Source organism: Atractosteus spatula, chromosome 4 (assembly GCF_055471065.1).
Source record: "Atractosteus spatula isolate fAtrSpa1 chromosome 4, fAtrSpa1.hap1, whole genome shotgun sequence".
Classification (NCBI taxonomy): Eukaryota; Metazoa; Chordata; class Actinopteri; order Semionotiformes; family Lepisosteidae; genus Atractosteus; species Atractosteus spatula.
Genome location: NC_142709.1, coordinates 513,835 through 534,112, shown reverse-complemented (window position 1 = coordinate 534,112; position 20,278 = coordinate 513,835). Strand labels below are relative to the sequence as shown.

General features: G+C 36.6%; 1 protein-coding gene across 10 annotated transcripts in view; it reads left to right on the top strand.

The window, feature by feature from the left end:
• LOC148835570 (LIM domain only protein 7-like) overlaps positions 1-20,278 on the top strand; it is a 72,027-nt gene that overhangs the window by 21,993 nt on the left and 29,756 nt on the right. For all 10 annotated transcript variants that reach the window (XM_088912714.1, XM_088912715.1, XM_088912712.1 and 7 more), the window contains exons 5-8: positions 5,037-5,143; positions 16,961-16,991; positions 17,883-17,996; positions 18,736-18,931. In XM_088912714.1, coding sequence (XP_088768840.1) covers positions 5,037-5,143; positions 16,961-16,991; positions 17,883-17,996; positions 18,736-18,931 — 448 coding nt within the window. The remainder of the gene's footprint in view (positions 1-5,036; positions 5,144-16,960; positions 16,992-17,882; positions 17,997-18,735; positions 18,932-20,278) is intronic.

Here is a 20,278-nt window from a genome sequence, read left to right as displayed (position 1 = left end):
CAAACCCTTTCATGAACCCATATCAGACAAATAAAGATTAAGGATTTCTTCAAGCACAGGTGACATGGTGGTGAATTGGTTAACATTGCTGTTTCCTTCCACAGTCCACAGACATACTGGTAGGTTAATAGTGTTCTGGGAAAATTGTTCCTGGTATGAGGGTGTCCGTGTTCATATCTGCCTGTTGATGGACTGATGTTCTTGGTTCTGTTGTTTGCGAGGATAGGTTCCGGCTTCCCCATGATCCTGTATTTGGATAAAGTACTTAGAAAATGGGTGGATGGATCTATTTCTACAAGCTAATAGTCATCTGCTTTACCTCTCCTATTTGTGATGATAACTGATCTCCCTTTCTGCCATTTCACAAGGATTCAAAGACTCTTATACTAAAAAGACATTAGAATCAAAAATGATTTACGTTTGGTTCACAATCTCTCCATTCCATTTTCAGATTGCTACCTTCCACACCTTTTGTCTCCTGCCTTTTCATCTCTTTATCCCTTTTTTCCCCAAACCCCTTTCCTGTGCTCACCTTTTCATTTCATTCCCATCCACCTCTCTCTTGTATTTCTGCTCTCTCCCACTCTTCCCCTCACACCTGAAGAGGGCTTTACAGACAAAAGTCTTTACCTGTCTGTGTGGAATTGAAGTTCCTTGGCAAATCTTATTTATAACTGCAAACCCCAGCACCAGACAGGACACAGCTATTAGCGATACTTGGTGCTGCAGGAATCCTGTCAAGAGAAACAATTCCTGGTATCCGACTGTTCAAGGATTCTACCGTTCTGTTCCAGCAGCGCTTGATTCATTGCCCAACATCCTATGACAATGTGTATGTGCTTTTAACCTCCACTGTATGCATTTCAAACAGGGATTACAAGTAATTTTCACAATGGATACCTTAATGCAGATTTTTCTTCCATGGTAACCTTTAATATTCAGTAAATATGCATCTAAAGGTTTTCCAAGTGGTTTAAAATTGGTGTAGTGATAAACTGTTGTAAAGAACTGGCTGAACCTCCCAAACAGATTGCAGGCTGCTGAAGAGCTCTTGATATATTTCTTTTAACATGCATATCTAATGTATTCTCATTTCATCTTAATATACGATAAATTGTCATTGTGACAGCCAAAACCTGGCACGTACAGTATGCCTCTTTTACAGTAGTTTAGGAACATACCACTTTGATAGAAATGTGTATTAGATCAGAATACTTGTCATAACGAAGTGCCAGCTATTAAAAATATTTATACTTTCAAGTTTAGTTAACCTGATACTTCCCCTATATTTAATTATGCCTTTCTGGTGGCGATAATGTAGTAAATCTAGGCCTTTGCGTAGCTAAAAATATTTAGTGAAAATCTCCTGAAGCCTACATTTAACAATAAAAAGGACTGGACGTCCCATTAAGCTCTCTTATGTTTTAAAATGACCAACCAATCTTAAACCGTCTCTTTAAGAGTGACTTCTTTGAGTTTTTCCATCTAATAAGGTATCTCTTTGGTGACTGCATACAACATTCTTCTATCGCCTGGACATTATTCTGCTCTAAATGAAGATTTTGTTCAGCTGAATTAAACTATAGGAAGAAAGTGATCTCTTTTTTTCTTCTGATTTTATTTTTCTGTTTATCCATATATGCATTTTGTTATCATAATAACAAGGTACTTCATGGGTTATCAAAATGTGGTGCTTTACATCTTGGCCACTTAATACTTGAGTGCAGCCAGCATCGTTATTGTTACATTTATCATACTAATGACCAGTTAAAGACCTCAATTATATAAATATGAGAAGCCTTGTTTTTTTCTTAATTCAGCCAAGGCTAGTTTACCAAAGAATAAAAAATATGTGGGATGGAAATAGATCAGTAATTTTCCATTACAGTTGACCAGCTGTAGTTCTGATCAACTGTTTCCCTTGTGTTTTCCCTGTATTAGAACATTACACCTAACTTGAATCTGAACTTTTTGACTCTTTTCATTTTCTTCTTGTCTAGAAAAAAAACGTTAAGTGGAAGCAAAATTGCCTTACAGTGCTTTAAACTCTGTATAAAGCAAGTTGTTTATTACTAGTTGATAATGTTTTAAAGTGTTTCAATTCAAGATACTGCTGCAAGAGAACTGGGGGGGATCTTTGCTCTTGGCTTTATCACCAAAGTTCAACAGTTTGAGCCAAAGTGTTTGAATCACATACCGGACATTTTGACTAGATAATGCAAGCTCTCCATGTACTATTACACTAGTGACAGTTTCACATCCTGCCTTTATTTTTGCATGCTCAGTATTGCATGCCAACAAAAGCAATTTAAGTTTACAAGTGTTATGTCCTGGCGTGCTGTTCAATGTTTTAAAAGTTGATTGTATACAGTGAAGTCAATGCTTCTAGATTAACCTCTTTCGGGTTGTTATTTACACATGAAGGAGACATGGTTAAGATAATTGCAGACTAAAGAAATAAAAGAAAGCAGAAAAGATTACTATTAGATTGGTCTTATTGATTGTTTAAAATTTTCAGATTGTTTCATACCTTGGATTAAATGTTGATAAAGGTCTAAAAACAAAATAAGGCACTCCAACAATATTATAGAAACCTAAGCAGTTTTGAGTGAGACAGATATGATGACTCTTTTAAAAACTTTTTAAGCACAGGATATATTTATGCAATAAAAAGGTTAATTTGACAGCATGATGTACTATACAGTGTTGCTTAGTACTGTCATGGGCAAAGTCTGAAACAGTAGCACTAAATAATTATATTGACTTCATGCATTTTGGGGGGTGAAAGATTTCTAAAAGTATAATCGTTTAGGATACATAAGTATTTTGTATCCTAAACGATACAAAGGATACAAGTAATTTGTCAAGTAAATGGGATTTGTCTCTCACATTTTTTGGTAACTATTAGATAAATATCAAACCTTATTAAAGTTATTGATTATTCATGTAGGAAAATTAGATTAATTTTATTCTTGAATCATGTCAAAGGAAAATGTCAAGAATGTAGTAGAACACACCCAGTCTGTAATTGTACCTTGGTTATATAGCAAATAAAAATCACAGTTTGACGCTCAAGAATGTTGACTGTTTTAAGATAATCCATATTTTCCAATAATTTTTTAAAGTTTATTTTCCTTTCAGAAATGTGTATGAACAAATAGTTTGAAGTCAAATCTGCAATCTTTTTAAAATACAGTCAGGCATGTCCAAGCCCTGAGCCACAAAGTGTAGAGGCACAGAAGCAGTCAACAGGGATAAGAGGACTTGTCTGCCTTTGTGAGTCTTGGCGTGATTGTCACGCCTCAATTTACACACTGGTACATCAACATTAGGATAATATTCACATTAATAAGGAAAGATTTCTTATTGGTCTTAAATTCGAACTATAGAAAATAAAAAAAAATGAAAGAAAATGATTAATGTTATGTTACTGGTGTTGCCTTTTAAGAATATCTCGTTTTTTAACTTAATTGTACCTTTTCCGTTATTCCAGATGCATTTTGAAAGCTTGGTAAAAATATCATTATGACAATAACATGTGTATGGGCATAAGAAGTGTAATTTACACTGGGTAAAAAGTCTGGGCATGCTCTGGTAATGCACAATGATATCTTTTGAATAATGATGTTAATTTAATCAACTCCCATTATTCAGGTTATTTGTATAATCCTTTATTTTCAAACATCTTTCTGCCATTCTCAATTATATTTCTGTTAATCCCTTGTGTTCAGTTAACATCCTAGTTCACTGGATTCTGAAGTTGCCTTAAATCCTGTTTTATTACAGTTTCAGGCTTCGGAGTAGAGAAGAAGATTTCTGAAATGTTCACCAGTGATTTGGTGGTTAAGTTAAGTTGCATGTGACATGAGGGTCAGACATTTGCTTGTGGTATGGACCTCAAAAACTGCTGGAAGGGTTGACATGAAGTGAGATACAGTTTCTGCTGGTCTTTTCTCATCTCTTAATAATTTTGAATTTTATATAGAGCAGCCAAACCTGTAATCATGGGGGGTGGGAGGTTAGCAGAATTACAGGAGTTGGTTAGATTTAATTTAAGTAACACCATTCAGAATCCTGCAAGCATTTGTGTATAAGAAGTGTACTGTATATTTATGTAATACAACTCTAATGTCCAAATCATCTGTGTTCCATAGAAGAAGACACAGTTTCTCTTCCTATTCTATAAGAGATTGGGTCTTTATACAAGACAAATACTGAACAAAAGCAGCTAGAAAGTTGGTATTCTCTTATCTTAACTGTGTATTCATTAAATGTCTGCTACCCAAAGAGGCTATTATTTGGTGGGAATTAATACTGTTTGAGAAATAGCCTGCATATATAATCTGTGTATATGAATGGGTTTATACCGTTTTTGAAATCTTTGTTCTGGCTAGATTGCTGCAGCTGTACTCTTTCCCCTTGTAAGGTGTCAAATCATGCACATACTGTACTCTTGCCAGTGGCAACATTCCAGATGCCACCACACCTTTGTTTTGAGAGACTGAGAGAATAAGACTGCCATGCCCCTTTGCTTGTCATCATGCCTATCTGCTACATAAAAAAAAGTGTGCATGGTAACCGTACGTCTCCAAAATAATACGCTTAGATTCCTAATGTATTTCTCGGCTAAGGTGCAGGCAGGGAATACTTCAGCTCTCACACCCGAGTAGCTGACAGTTTCTGGGTGGGTGAGAAAGTGAGTTGGTGTTGGGAGGGGCGGAGAGGCAGCATGGCTCTTTGGGTACAGCCTGTCACATTGACGAGGGTGGGTCTTCTGACGGACTGTGACGCCTGGCTGGCTGGGTACTTCCCACTCACGGTGCAGAAACTCTATAACAGGTAATGTTTGAAGAGTCAATCATTGCCGTCACGCAGGGCTGCCTGCACATTATATGTTGTCACTGTTTGCTGCAGCATTTCCCTGTCTGGTTTATTGAAGAAGTGGACTTTGGATCAGAAATTCGGGAGCGTGTTTGCTAGAGAATTGTCCTGTGGTTTTGTGCACCTAAGCAGCCACTTTCCTTCTCCACTTACAGGACAACGTTAATGTGTTCCTGAAGGCTTGCGGACGGCTTGGATTGAAAGAAGCACAGTTGTTTCATCCAGGAGATTTACAAGATTTGTCAACTCGAGTCACTGTCAAGTAAGTTTTATTGATCATTAACTAAAAAACCAAATGAGGTTGCTTAAAATTAAAGCAGTGTGAGCACATTGTGATCTGTTGAGATGCCAGCAAGTGGTGTAATTAAATCTAATATTGGCTATTAACACTTTTTTTGTTCAATTTGTCAGTCTCTGGTAATTTTTCTGTTTGTTGACTGTGTTAAAGTATAAAAGGATTGCTGCAACACATTTTTTTTCTTGGTATGTAAAACACCTGAGAGATGTATAGGGACAGGGCGCTTATCTCTAAAGTGGAGTAAAAGTGGAAATACTGTTATTGAGTGTCCCTGTATCTTCAGGAAGCCTTGGGATATTTGAATACTGTTTGCAGCATAATTTACATACTGCTGAGCTTTTGTCTTGTCCCTTTCACCTCATGCGACATAATGCGACAGAGCTACCTAATAATTTCTCAGTGCGTTGAAAGTACGGCTGTGGTGATAGTTTGCTTGATGGTCTAAATATCTGTTTGGTGTTGTTGTTAAGCTTTAATACAGGGTCTGTCTCCTGTACTGGTGTATTCCTTCCAGTAAACAGCCAGTAAGCAGTAGCCAGTAGTAGCAATCACTCAAGGGGTTCTTTATGCAGGTTTCTTGAAACACAGAAAAGGTTTTACTTTTCACAGGCGAAATTGTACTCAATGACAGTACAGTACATATAGCGAAGATAAAGTATTATACGGTACAAATTATCAAAACATGAAGATCTTCACTCTTTAAAGAATGGCTTTAATTTTATTTTATTTATGTTGCTAAATTAAGAATAAGATGCCAGTTTAGGCCTTGGCCTTGAATGAGTTAGCACTTCGGTCAATAAGGTACAGTGTGATGATCAACCTGTTGAGGATCCTCCACAGGTGTGTCAGCTATTTCATCTCTGAGGGATGAATCAAATGCAGTGAACTCAGTTTTTAATTTTTTAACTATCAGCATCGTTATCATTTATTCTGGAAATGTTACCAGCTGCACACAACAGTCTATCCTTAAATGCTGGGGAATTTTTAAAATAATGATTGAATGTAGGTATATGTTTTTTTTATTGTATAACAGATTTATGGTGCAGACTGAACAGGTTTCTATATATATAACCACTGGAGGAAAAAAGTATTAGTTTGAAAATGTTTAGATAAAAGTATAACCAGTGATATTTCAAATTATATTCTATGAAAAGCAATGTTATATATTTAATAGTCAGAATACAATTCTTGTCATAGTTTAATAGATAACTGCATAAATAAAGGTTATCTTGGGCATTTGTTATCATTGAACTGATGTATTACTTTGTTCATTTTTTAAAACATAACTGTATATAGCACGTAACTTTTTTTCCCCCCCAAAGTGTTTTGACGTTTTAGTAAGGGCAGCAGTCCATGAGTGATATGACTTGTCTGACTGAAAACAGAACTTAACTCTGCTGTTAAAATGATCTTCTGTGCCTTGTTGCATTGTGTTTCTGCATTCCATAGTCATGGAGGATGGTATGCAAAGTGGCCCTGATCCACATACTTTGATATGGAATCACACTTAATACGTGTCCTCAATTATACATTGTAATATATTCTGTGTATACACTGTAATCTCTTGGCTTTTCACTGATGGCTTGCAGAGCTGTCAGAACAGGTGCCGCCAGCAAGTCAAACAAAGGGACAGCTTTGCTCTGCGAGTTTTACCACACCCTGTTGTACCTAGCAACCAGAAAGGCATTCTGATAAATTGAAATGATTGATGCTATTATCCAACTCAAAAACATGGACTTGTCAGCTACATTAAATCCAACAAAAACTGTGTGTGCGGGCTGTGCCATTCTCAAGAGACTCAAGTCCATAGGCCTGTGAATCGGCAACTGCCCCTAATTTTAGAACTGGAAGGTCACTTTTTGACATTGGGTTAAATGGAATGGTGACAAGACTCTATAGAGTAAGCACTTTATTTAGAGCGTTTCCTTTCATTCATTGACATTTATATAAAGGTCCATAAAGAGTCACCACTGACACGGCTGAAAATTGACTTCTTGTGTTATCTGGTGTGGTTTTATATCATGTTATAACCCCCATTTTCTTTAAGACATTCCTCTAATTAGAGAAACGGCTAAAATGGCTTTCTATGTTTATTTGGTTCGCTGATTTTTTTAAACAACTGATCCATAATATGATCAGGTTATTCAGTATAGTTTGAAAATGAGCAGCATTGCATGTGCATTACCAGCAGTAAGGCTGTTTTAGGCTTCATATAACCTGACATAGTCAGGGTTGGCATGAGTCCGTGGTCTGCTTTCAAAATTGAATTCAATGTGCGTTTGAATAACTCATTTTGGTAGGTAGGGAAGGTGCCAACAGCTAAATGGCTAAAATGCCAACATTTTGCATTAGTAATCTTGAATAAGAACTATAATATATTCATACATTGATTTATAACTTCTTAATAGAAAATATTTCAATCCAGTTCCTAGAAGATCTATTGTCTTGGAAAAACTGATTACATTGGGTTTTAATAAGAGGATAGTAAATTTAATGTGATTTGGCATGCAAAGAATCTGTCTCATCATTAATGGAGAATTTAAATTTTTAATTTAAATACTGCTTGGGAGAGACTGCAAGACTTTCACACAAGCGGGTAGATGGAGTTCACAAGATTGTACATTACTACTTAAATAATGCTGCCATTTCCTAGATATATCGCAATTAAAAGTAAGTTTGCTGGCAATTACCTCTCCTCATCTGTAGGTGCTTGTATCCTTGGATTTGTGCACTCTAGACTGTGCCAATTCCTCACCAGGGAAAATAATTAATTAGCAGGTGTTTCCACATGTCAGCCTGAATCTGATAGCTGGCAAACCGATATTTTTTCTGGGGTTTGCTCTAAGGCAGCCTATAAGCATTTCAGTGATTTTTTTTTTTTCAGTAAAAATTAAGCTGCAGAGACGATTGGTATTCTCTCTCTCTTACTTAATGATTGTATACAGGACAACTTTTCCAGCTGTCAATCAATACTAGGATATTCACTATTGACCATAAAATTGCTAATGTCGGCCCCATTCCTAATGACAAATCCGAACCAAGTACTTATACACCAATAAATCTTATGATTACCTGTAAAGCTATAGAAATGATAATTAGAACAAAACATGAGATGTAATTATTGGAATTTCTATTGGAACCTCTACTCTTCCTATAGATAACTGATCTAGATTGTGGTACAGTAAGGAAGTTAATACAGGTTACTAAATTAGGCGGACTAACCAAATAATGTAAATGGAAGCTATTAGACAAAATGTATAATTTGGAAACATCTAAGTACAGAATTTCACATGCAAGTAGTAGAAACGTGATTTCTTGAATATAAGGAAAGATTTAGGTGATTGCTGTTCATTTTTTCCCCATCTTCTGGACAATTTGGGGAAGCAATATTAAAGGTGAACAATGTTTGGGTATATACTGAATTTAAGCTAAGGTGTTACAGTATGTTAAACTTGTAAGGTCTCATTTAGAGTATTGTGTACAATTTTGATCTCAACAAAAAGATAATTGCTTCTCTCAAATCAGTCTATGGCAGATGAAACAGAATGATCTCTGGGCTCAAACTATTGTCTTCTGAGAAATTCAGATTAATAAAATGTAAAAGGTCAGTTTAGCCTTTTACATTCCTTCGTGTATTTCTTATTCAAGTAATCAGAATCCTCTAAAACACTTCAGCAATGTAAACTCAATTAATTTCTTCAGAATCAAAAGTGAAACACACAGCAGAGGTGATGAGTGAAAACTACAGAGACCGAGAACGGGAGACACCTCAGTATTCAAAGGGTTGTGGGAGTCTAGAACGAACATAAAGCTGATAGTCTGGCTTCTTTCATGAAATGTCCAAATGAAATCCACGGAACACTTAGTTATTATCAATCGAATCGGCTAGACTGGTCAAGTGTCCTGTTTAATGTCTTTAATTACATGACCTTTGTGTCATCTCAAACTTTTAAACAGACATAAAATAACTTTCATATTTTTCAAATCTAAGAAAGTCCAGATCTATTGTGAAGATATTGTGCTTCCAAATGAAGTGAAAAGAAAACATTTTTTTAAATTATGCTTTTCTAACTTATTTAAATCTATGACTTTTGCAAACTAGCAATTTTGTAAATTTCCTAAAACAGATTCTGCTGATTTTGTAGTTTTCTCAGGCAGACACTCAAAATGACATTTATTTTGTCCATTTGTTGTTTTTTTTAAATTCCTCCTTGAAACATAACCAAATATTTTTCTCTGCTGATAGTGCATTCACTAGTTACATAGAAACTATTCTGAAAGTTTAGGAAAACAGTGTTACAGAATAATGAAAGATGATGAGAGATCCATAAAATATTATGTGATCGCTGCATGAAAATCTTCAAAAATTTAACTAAGTATTCACAGTGAGAACATGATAAATCCTTGACAATACCCACATCTATTCTGAGGCCTCCAATTTAGAAAAACACATTCTGATGACGTATCTGACTAGATTACAGTATATATAGGCAACACCCTGCATGCCTCAGTACCTTAGCTGTAAATTACTGTAGTTTTTGCAATGCTGTTTTCTGAAGTGTAAAAACTGTGATGGGTTCCTGCTGTGCCACTGGTGTTTTGAATGATTGTGAGTTATGACACATGGTGTGATACTGTGCCACTCCCCAAGTTTATTGTTATCTGTTAGTAACCCTCATCTGGCCTTTGAACTCTTTGTTCAAGAATGTTCCAGTGCTTGCTTTCATTTGTTCTGTACTGGGACTCTGAACAACAAGAACTGCTTGTTAATGGGAGAAGAGGTGATGATGTGGGAAGAAGTAATTGTCTCTTATTACACCTTACAGTGCAAGCCGGTCCTTACAAGAGGACTGATTGTACAAGCAATCACAATCCTCACAGGCATGTCAGCTTCTTTAATAATAATAATAATAATAATTGCTTACACTTATATAGTGCTTTTCTGGACACTCCACTCAAAGCGCTTTACAGGTAATGGGGACTCCCCTCCACCACCACCAATGTGCAGCATCCACCTGGATGATGCGACGGCAGCCATAGTGCGCCAGAACGCTCACCACACATCAGCTCTCAGTGGGGAGGAGAGCAGAGTAATGAAGCCAGTTCATAGATGGGGATTATAAGGGCCAATGGGATTTTTTTTTTTTGGCCAGGACACCGGGGTTACACCCCTACTCTTTTCTAGAAACGGCCTGGGATTTTTAATGACCACAGAGAGTCAGGACCTCGGTTTTCGTCTCATCCGAAGGACGGCACCTGTTTACATTATAGTGTCCCCGTCACTATACTGGGGCATTAGGACCCACATGGACCGCAGGGTGAGCGCCCCCTGCTGGCCCCACTAACACCTCTTCCAGCAGCAACCTTAGTTTTTTCCAGGAGGTCTCCCATCCAGGTACTGACCAGGCTCACACCTGCTTAGCTTTAGTGGGTTGCCAGTTGTGAGTTGCAGGGTGATATGGCCGCTGGCTCGGTGACCTTCTTTACTGAATGAACACTGAAATATGAACCAGAAAACATGGGTTGAAACTACTGTACATGGAAGTGCATTAAAAATCAAGAAGAGCACAGTCCTTACACAATGGGTTGTGGGAGTCTGGAACAAGCTACCCAGCTATGTTGATGAAGCCAAAAACCTGACTTCTTTCAAAAAACAGCAGGATGAGTTCATTGGTACTGTAGTTTGCTATTAAGCAAACTACAGAAGATGAGCTCATATGGTCTCCACTTGTTTATAACTTATGTTCTTTCCTATTTAAAAAGAACACCCATGTGACAGAGTTATAAGTCATTTGGGTCAAACTAGTAAAGTAACCTAAGATATAAATAGGTAACAATGAGGGGGACACTCTTCAAGTTCTTAGTTGCCAATGGCATTTGTGCCACATGGTTTATGGAGAGGTAGATACAGGCCTAGCAGAAGCCAAGGAGCCTTGAGAAACAGATGTGGCTTCATTACTCCCACGCAGAAAATAGTTCTTGTTAATAGTAGCTTACAGTATATTGTAACACAGCCTTAAGTGCTCATGTGCTTTTTCCAAGAGCTTTCTGAGAATTTTGAACTTCAAATAGTATTTTGAATAATACAATTGATGACTGAAAAGTCACTGTTCCAAACATTTTAACATCAAATTTAGTGATATTGTTCCAGTACATAAGAAATTGTGATAGTCCTGCACATCGTTATATTGATATACTAGTGTGGAGATCGAAAAGTGTTAAATAATAACTGTGGTATTAATTCACATTGGAAACTGTCTGCTTCTAACATTGGCTGTTTTAATATTATATTATTTAGCAATGAATGCTTTTTAATGGATAATTAATCTTTTATTTAATCTGTGTACTGTAAAATGGTTTTAAGCTAAAGCCCAAGGTCAGTAGTTCAGGGGTCCTTTTTGCAGTCAGAGAACATTTTGTTACTTTGTGCTGCGGTTCCATCAATTTCAGTCTCATTCTTCTTCATTGTTGTGCCAAGCAATTGTGAAATACGATAGTTACGTACAACCAATAAATTCTGTCATAGATACAAGCCTTACCATAAATGGTCACAGCCCTTGTGTTCAGTGCATACTGTTACGGAAACTATGGAAGATTTCATCTACCCCTCCCTGTTGCCTTTGAACAGTACCTGTACTGTTTGATAAGGATGGAAGCCTTGTAGAGACCTCTATAGTATGTGCACCTGTTGTTGCTTTTACTTACACAACATCAAGTCCTTTCAGTATACCCAAGATATTAAAAACTTGTTAGTCCCTCTTTAATGTGAGGCAAGATAACAAAATGGTGTTTTCTTGATTCTTTAGACAGTTTTGCAGTGCTGGTAATACAATAATGGCTAGAATTATCCGCAGTACAAAGCTCACCTGTTACTTTTGTGCTTTATGTTGAAAGAGATTGTCAATGTTGAGATGCTGGAAATGAATGAGGATGTTTCTTTTTTTTACCCCCTCATGATAAACACACACATACACTTGTGCTGGCTGGTTTTGTCTTTCAGTGTTTATTTAATGCGTTGATGCTTTGGCTATATACAGTATATTTTAGATTGTGTATGTACTGCTTATATTATTGATGATTGAGATTTATAATCGCAGTGCTTGAGTGATACTCCTTTCTCTCATGATTTTTTTTTCTGACTGAATTTTATTACTGTTCCTTAATCTTTATTCTTATTTGCTATGAGCCATTTATCCTTTGGTTGCAAGACACCAGACTGGGAATATAGATATGACATTAAAGAAAGTTGAAAATGTGTCATTCATCAGCTGTACAATAGAATGACAAACTAATAAAATACATTTCCATTTACTCTGCTACTGTATGGGAGCTCTTGCAATGGAGGTGTAATTCCACAGACTCTCCTCTAGTGGTAAAAACCTTTCCAGACCAATAAATATTACCTTTTTGTTACCATTGTTGAAAGAAAATTGGACTATCACTAATATGAATTATTTGCCGAGCATAGAGCTATATTGGCTCAGAACGTCTGTTATAACCTCCCCAGTAGCCAGTGGAATCATATCTTCATATCTTTAATGAAAATCCTGATTTGTTTTTGGTATGAATAACTTTTAACACTGCACTCTTTCTGTATCCCAGTGCTACCTTGAAATTGACCTATTGACACAAAATAAATTTAAATTTATCTTTATAAATGTGTAATTCCTTCAAAACTGTGCTTCAGATTGTGAAAACCTATAGGAAAAGTATCTGAAAAATGAGGAAGCTGAGATGTAAGTGAAATTTCAAAAACCTTTTTTGGCATGGTAGCCTTAGTCTAGTAATGGAGAATACTACTGTCCGTATTTTAAATAGGTAAATTCCAACCAAATAATGGGAAAAATATCTGTTGTAAACTTTTGGTGGTCTCACAAAGTGAGAAAGTTTATAACTGTCCAAGTGTGGTAAATGTTATTAACCCATCTACTTTAGGTTCAATGTAATCATGCACTTGCCTACCTATCTTGTATTATCTTTGCAGATCACTCAAATTGTTTCAAGTTACGTTAAACAAAATTGTCTCCAAATGTACTCTCCTAAAAGTACTGAGATCTAAATATTATTTTCATTGTGTAACAGTTTTGGTTTTCAAATGCAGCATATGTTCAAATATTAGCAAAATGTGCAGTATTTTACAGGTTCTCCTTGCAGTGTAGTGTGATCAATGAACGTCTACAGGTACTGTAGCAGAATTCCAAATGCCCTAATTTAGAGGCTTTCAGCCGAGGAACTGGCAGAAACATTTTAAGGTGGTTTTGAAAGTTGTTTGGAAATGCATGTATTTTTTAAAATTAACCACACTGTTTATATTACATACTTAATGTAGAATCTTCTTTGGTGTTTTATAAATCACAGAATTGTTATGCACCCTCACATCAAGGAAAGGAATCTTTGTGAATTGCTTTCAAGATGGTTCTGGGCATCTTGGTAAAAATGCAAATGATGAAATTAAAAAAGGAGTAAAAAATCTTTAAAACAAAAATGTTTTTTTCTTTCAAGGAGAAACAAAATCTCCTTGAAGACATTCAGAAGATAAACATCGTAGTGATTTATGATGTACTGTAGGTTTAATTTCATTTTTAAAATGTAGCATTAAAACACAAGGAAATCGGTTTTCCTTGAGTGTTTTTTCACTTCTAATCTGGAATTTCAGGGAACAGTAAAGCCCTCAGCCCTTATTTTGCAGCTTCTGCGCTCTCCCATTGTGCTCTCTAGTCTTTTACAGGGGCTCCCCGAAGAGCTCCCCCGTTCTCTTTGTCTTGGGACCCTCATGAGGAGCTTAATTTGGCCATGGTGTGTGGTTGCCTTGACATGCGCCCTGTGCATTTCTCTCTCTGCAAATGCTAGAGCTAGTGCCAGTGTTGCTTATTTCAAGCCCTTATCGTGCTCAATCTCAGCAGGAGAGAATGTGAATTGGTACAGAATGTCTTGTTCACATGATGGGGGTGGGGGAGCCTGCTGTCATCTGACCTGCAGTGTTTCTATCGGGGTCACACCTATTGAGATGAAAGGTCCTGGCAGCCGTCCCCAACATTCATTGTTGTAATACGTTGACAATACTGGCATTTTGTCATAGCAACAGCAAACTGTTCTCGCTGTGCGGCAGCAGTTGTTTTTTCTTGATATAGGCTTCACCTGTTTCATGTGAATTACAGCGGATGAGCAATAAAACCTGTTAAATTCCTTGGGTGTGAGACGGAAACTTTTTTGAATAAGTTTCAATTTGTAGTTTTTTGGTGTGGGTACCTAAATAGAGCACATTGCATTTTAGATATCTCTGTCTTTTAAAATCCCTGTTAAGTATACACTGAAATATTATTGGTGCCTCATACATTTGAGTCACCGGTCAAAGTCAGTGTTGATTCAAAGGTCATAGATGTTTATAGAAATGTCTGCTGAATAAAAAGCCTTTACTGTACCATTGCTGAATTTTCTCATCACTAGAATGGTTATACTATACAAAAACTTTTTTTCTCTTTTACAGAAAAATATATCATAGATACAGTACTTATACAATATATAAAAAAAGTTTTGCTTTTGTTCTGATGCAAATTGTCCAACTGATAAAGGAAAATTTGCATTAGAATCTGTTTCATATGAACGTTGTCTTGTTTGAGAAAATGGGTGGTTGTATGGAGAAGACAAAGTTATTTTTTCTTAGTTTTCAGACACCATGCTCTAATCAATACTGGGAAGATGACAGCCAGCTCTTAACTAAATCGACTAGCTACTATTCTCATTTTCTGACTGATTGATACAGTATGCCTCTGGAGTTGCAGTATCAATTATTAAGGAAGCATGCATTAAATAACATTCAGTTATCTTTTAAACTAGTTCAGGTGGGTACAGTAGCTGTGTCAGCATGCGTAGGGTGCAAAGGAACAAGTGATAGGTTTATTCCATGCTGAAAAGAGAAGAAAGAAAACACAACTTTTCAGCTTTGGAGCCTTCTTTGGGTGAATACAATTATATACTGTTTAATTATTAAAAGTATATGTGATTTATCATTGTTAGTCATAGTTGTATTGGAAGACTATTTGCACTATAAAATTTAGGAACATGAATTATTGCATCATATAACAGACTCTGTTATTTATTTTTCTGAAAACTTTAATAACTGATAACACTAAAAAAGTCAGAAAAGAGCTATTTTTACCTCACGAGCTGTCCTAGCAATCCTCATGTGTATGAACGATTTAGGCATCCAAGTTCAGAATTAACTCCTGAGACCTGGAACAAATGGAACAATGGCATGCCTTGTTTAAGATTATTCCCAAAATCATATAGCATTCAATGAAGTATATTAATGAAGACTTAATTCCACAATTAATAAGCACTGTTTCCATCTTTATTGCAGTTATAAATTGGGCTGTGTGTATAAGAGGGGGTGGGTTCCAGCTGCTTTCTCAATACTGTAGCATTCACAGGTAATAAATTACCTAAGTCTAAGCAAACATAGGAGGGACTAAAATAAAGTTTTGTAACATTGAAGACCTTAGTGCAGATTGATGGAACTGCTGTTCTATGCACATGAACACATTTACAGCATATGCATTGCTTTAAGAAATGCTGTAGTCTAATAAGTCACATTTACAATCAATGTGACATTCTATGAAGATGAATCAATAGAAAATATTTGCTCGGGAATGTGTTAATGTAAAAGGTGACTGACACTAATAATCCCCCTGTGTCAGAAAGCATTCTTGTGCTTTCTGTGCTGGTGTTTCCAGCTGCAGAAGTGCCATGGACCTAGACATGAAAAGTGTCACAAGGTCAAGTAATGTCACATTATTGTATTACCCTACACTGCAGGAATGCGTTGCATAGAGACCAGCCTAGTGTCTCATACTTCCTTAGCTAATAATCTCCCCCCAGCATGGCTCAGTGTTATTATTGGAGGCTATTCAGAGCAATAAGAAGAGCTTTATAGATATTATGATTGATGGTGTACAGGGATTATTAGATCGAGGAGGTGACCAGCTAGCCAGAGGAAGATTTAATTTGTTGATTAAGGCAATGCAATCAGGGTTAGGCACAGTCTGTTGTTGAACCTGTAGTATCCCTGGGATTGCCAACCACATGTGCAATATTGTTGAAATTCCAGTTTCTGTCAGATAGCTTGGTGGAGGCAAGATCTGGTCTGGGGATAGGAATTTTAAATTAACCACTTTTAAATTTCACCTTTGATACACCAAATCAAATAGGCATGCTGTCTGATCAGGTAAGCAGTTTTTGTGAATAGTTCTTGTGAACTGTAATTTCTTTGGTTCAAATAACATGAATGCAAAACATATGACATAAACGTTTTATATAAAGACAAAGTATGTATTTTAAATGTTGGATTTTGGGCCCAAAGTTCTAATACCCCATAAAGAAAGATAATTAAAATCACTGATGTCTAAATGCCAAAAGCACACAAAAACAATCTGCTTTGTTTAGGATCAAAACATTTGAGTGCCATTGATTGTGTCTTAGATAAGACAGTCTGCTGACATGTATTCATGGTTAAACAGGTTTCTTTGAACTATGCGAAGCCGGTGATCTGGTTACCCACTGTTCTCAGTGACAGGAATTCTGTGCAAGCCTTAAGGCCTCCTGGCTAGAGATAGCATGACCTTTTGTAAAGTAGGGTGGAGAGCTCAGCGTGATTGCCTGTGCTTTCACTTTCTGGCTACTTCAGTGGGAGACGGTGAAGCACAGAGGAGACATTCTTGCACTTCTTTTATAACGGCTAGGAGACTACAAATGAATAACCATTTTCTCCCCTCTCTATTCCAGGCCTGAAGAAACAGACAGGAGGTTAAAAAATGTAAGTCTAAATGTGGTGAACATTTTTTAAGTGTTTAACTAAAGTTGTTTACATCGCACGAGCATTGAACTCTTAATGTTTAACATCCTTTTGAAATGTTTAAGAAAAAAAAAATAGAAATTCATGTTTTAAAATCCTATACCTGCTATTCATCTGTCACAAATTGAGTTAGATCTTCCATAAAGTGACTGTATTGGGAAAAGATCATCGCTAATGGGGCAGAGAAATTTATCTTTCAGCCTTTCATCTCAGCTGCTACAGCATGTAGTACCCATGACAGTGTGTGGAAACCACATGCAAAAATAAAAACATTGTGATCTTAATGCAGAAAACAATTGCACAAATTACATTTTTATAGTTATTAGTTATTCTTCTGATTATCAGCATACAACCGTACACATTATATAAGAGGGGGGGGGGAAAGGCTGCATTTTTTAAATTTGTGTGCACTGGGGTTTGTATGTGCTTTTTGCTGATTTATGGAAATCTATAAAGAGCTTTTCAATTCTTGCCAAAAATTGTGGTAGATATTTAGAATAGTGTAATGGGCATGCATTTACTACTATACAGGAGATGTTAAAACACAAGAAAGTATTGATCCAACAAACGCACTGCACCTGAAATGCGTTTTGAAATGTTTTAATAGCAGAGGCTGTTAAGTTGGATCTGACAAAAAATAGCTCTAGGGAATCTACTGTAATTTAGTCTTGTCTGCACATGGACAGCTATAACCTTCCTTTCTAATTCTTTAAATAATTACATTAATAAGCATGAACAACAGAAGTTAATTCCAGACTTCTTTATTAAAGGGTTTTAGGGAAACTCTCTTGTAATACTAGAAATCTCTAGATATTTTTAAATGTGAAATTCAACTTTTTAATTTTTTTCCAGGTTTTAATCACAATATATTGGCTGGGTAGGAAAGCACAGACTGGTCCTTTCTATAATGGACCTCACCTAAACCTGAAAGCTTTTGAAGGATTATTAGGAACAGCTCTATCAAAGGTAATGAGGTTCTTTTTTTGGTTTAAAAAAAAGAATTGTTCCTTAGTTTAAGGTCTAACTTTTGAAATAGGTGGACTGTAATAATGCAAGTTATCTATGAAGCTCAACAGCTGTGTAAAATCTTGTTGTACTAGTCTTTTTTTTGTATTTAGTAGCTCCAGTTATACAATATTTTCTTTTCAATACCTTGAAACGGAGAATCTCTTGCTTGTTTTCAAACTCTCAAAAGCTAATCTTTAGTGTTATTTACCTCATTTGTGTCTCTTAAGCAGTATAAACAGTACTTTCAGGTTTGTTTCAGGTAATTTAGCAATTTCGCCGTTATTGTGGTTTTAAATAAAATATATTGTAGCGCTTCGGGTTCACGTGAGTATGCGTCCTCGCCGCTGCCGCCTCAGGTCGGCCCCTCACTGCTGGGGACTCGAACCTGGGCCTCCGGTGTCACTCAACAGGGACCCAGCCAGTTGAGCTAAAGGGAAATCTTCCGTCAGCCCTATTCACAGGAAAAGGCGGTGACGTCACGCACAACCTGCAATGTCGGCCGTCTGCGTTACGATATTTTTTTTCAGTAATGTTCCATTTAAATTAAATAATGAAAGGACTTGAAACGTCTTTTTCTTTTATATTTGCCTTAAATTGTTTCACAAGCCTTAAAATTTGATTTGATGTGCATCTGAAATGACCCTGAAATTTGTAGGAAGATCTGTAGAACGTGAGGCTGAGCTGGTTTTGATTGCAGGTGCTTGAAGAATCGGGCAGTCTGAAGCGAAGCGGCAGGGACAGCGGATACGGCGAAAGCTGGTACGCGGAGAAAGGGGAGCTGCTCTTACTTCCAGCTTCTCACCAGAGAGACGACTCCCTAGACAGCCTGGACTCGGTCGGCTCGAGATCGCTGAGCAACTCTTCGGACGCAACTTTGAAAGGCAGTAGCGAGGGTACGCCGTGTACCAGTTCTATCAAAATAGAATTGTGCTGCAACTTGGTTTTATTTGGGGGGGGGGGAGACCGCTAGCAGACAGGCTTGGAGAAACCATGATGCCATTAAAAAAAAAAGTAGAAGAGAAGTTTTGTTGTCTTGTGATTAGGACCTCAGCTGGAACCAGTTGATTATCTAATGTTCAATTGTTCCATTATTTAAAAATGGGGTGTGAAGAAATGAGCTATGAAAAGCAAAAAGAAAACAGACATTGATCTGTTGATATATGTTTTTTTTTACCCTAGCATGTGAACCAGAACTACTGTACACTGCTGTATTGTGAGTTTCAATAAATATGTACAGTACCACCCATTAATAACAAGAGCCACCACTGCAGAATTGAACTTGGGTTAGCTCAGTAATCATCAGAAATCCCACTGTATAAAATCATACAGTTGGAACACAAAGCCCTCTGGTGGTGACATTTATCACTGCTGCCATGAAAGAAGCATAACTGAAGAATTTAGACCAGGGTAGTAGAGGATGAGCAGTGAAGCTGTGGAATGTGATTCACACAAACCCACAAAACCTTCTAGGAGGGAGCTGTTTGCACATTCCACAGAAATATTTTGCGCACAGTAGGATTCTGAAATCCTACTGGCCTAAATGCAAGTTTTTCAGTTGCTGTTACATCTAGCCTGATTCAATCCAAAAGATAATTTTAATTTGATGTAAACCTGGTATTTTTAACTTGAGATTGAAGTAAATAAGGTCCAGGATCTTTGATTATCCCATACCCCAACAAATAGGCAAGGTAATCTTTTAATCAAAATATGCAACAACATATGGGTTTTTCTTTCTCTAAAACAAATTCATTTTTGCATGTGTAAAATTACACCCAGTATAATATTTATCGTACAGAAGATTAATCATTATCAGTATTAAATGACAAAATTGATCCTTGTTATTTGATCTGCAGTTTAATTTTGACTTTCAAAATTGCTGTGGGGTAAAAGCATCCAAAAGCCTATTTTAAGAGATATTGAAAATCGTTCTTGAGTGCTGTGAAAATGTATTTATAAATATTTTTTTTTACCTTTATTTACCCTCCAGTACTGAGAGTGGCATTGTGTGGCCACCTTTGCAGATCTTTATCTGTGAAGGTGAGTCCTTTTCATGTTTATCAAAATGCCAAAACTTACCCTCAGTTGTTGGGAATACAAAATGCCTTCCATGCAAATATCATTACTGATCAAAGAACAGATTAAATCAAACATTGGCATGGTTTTGAAGGTCTGGAAATTGTTTTCCAATTATTAGACGCGCCTTTGTTTCTGCTTCTTTGTTCAGCCTGGTGATACATTCC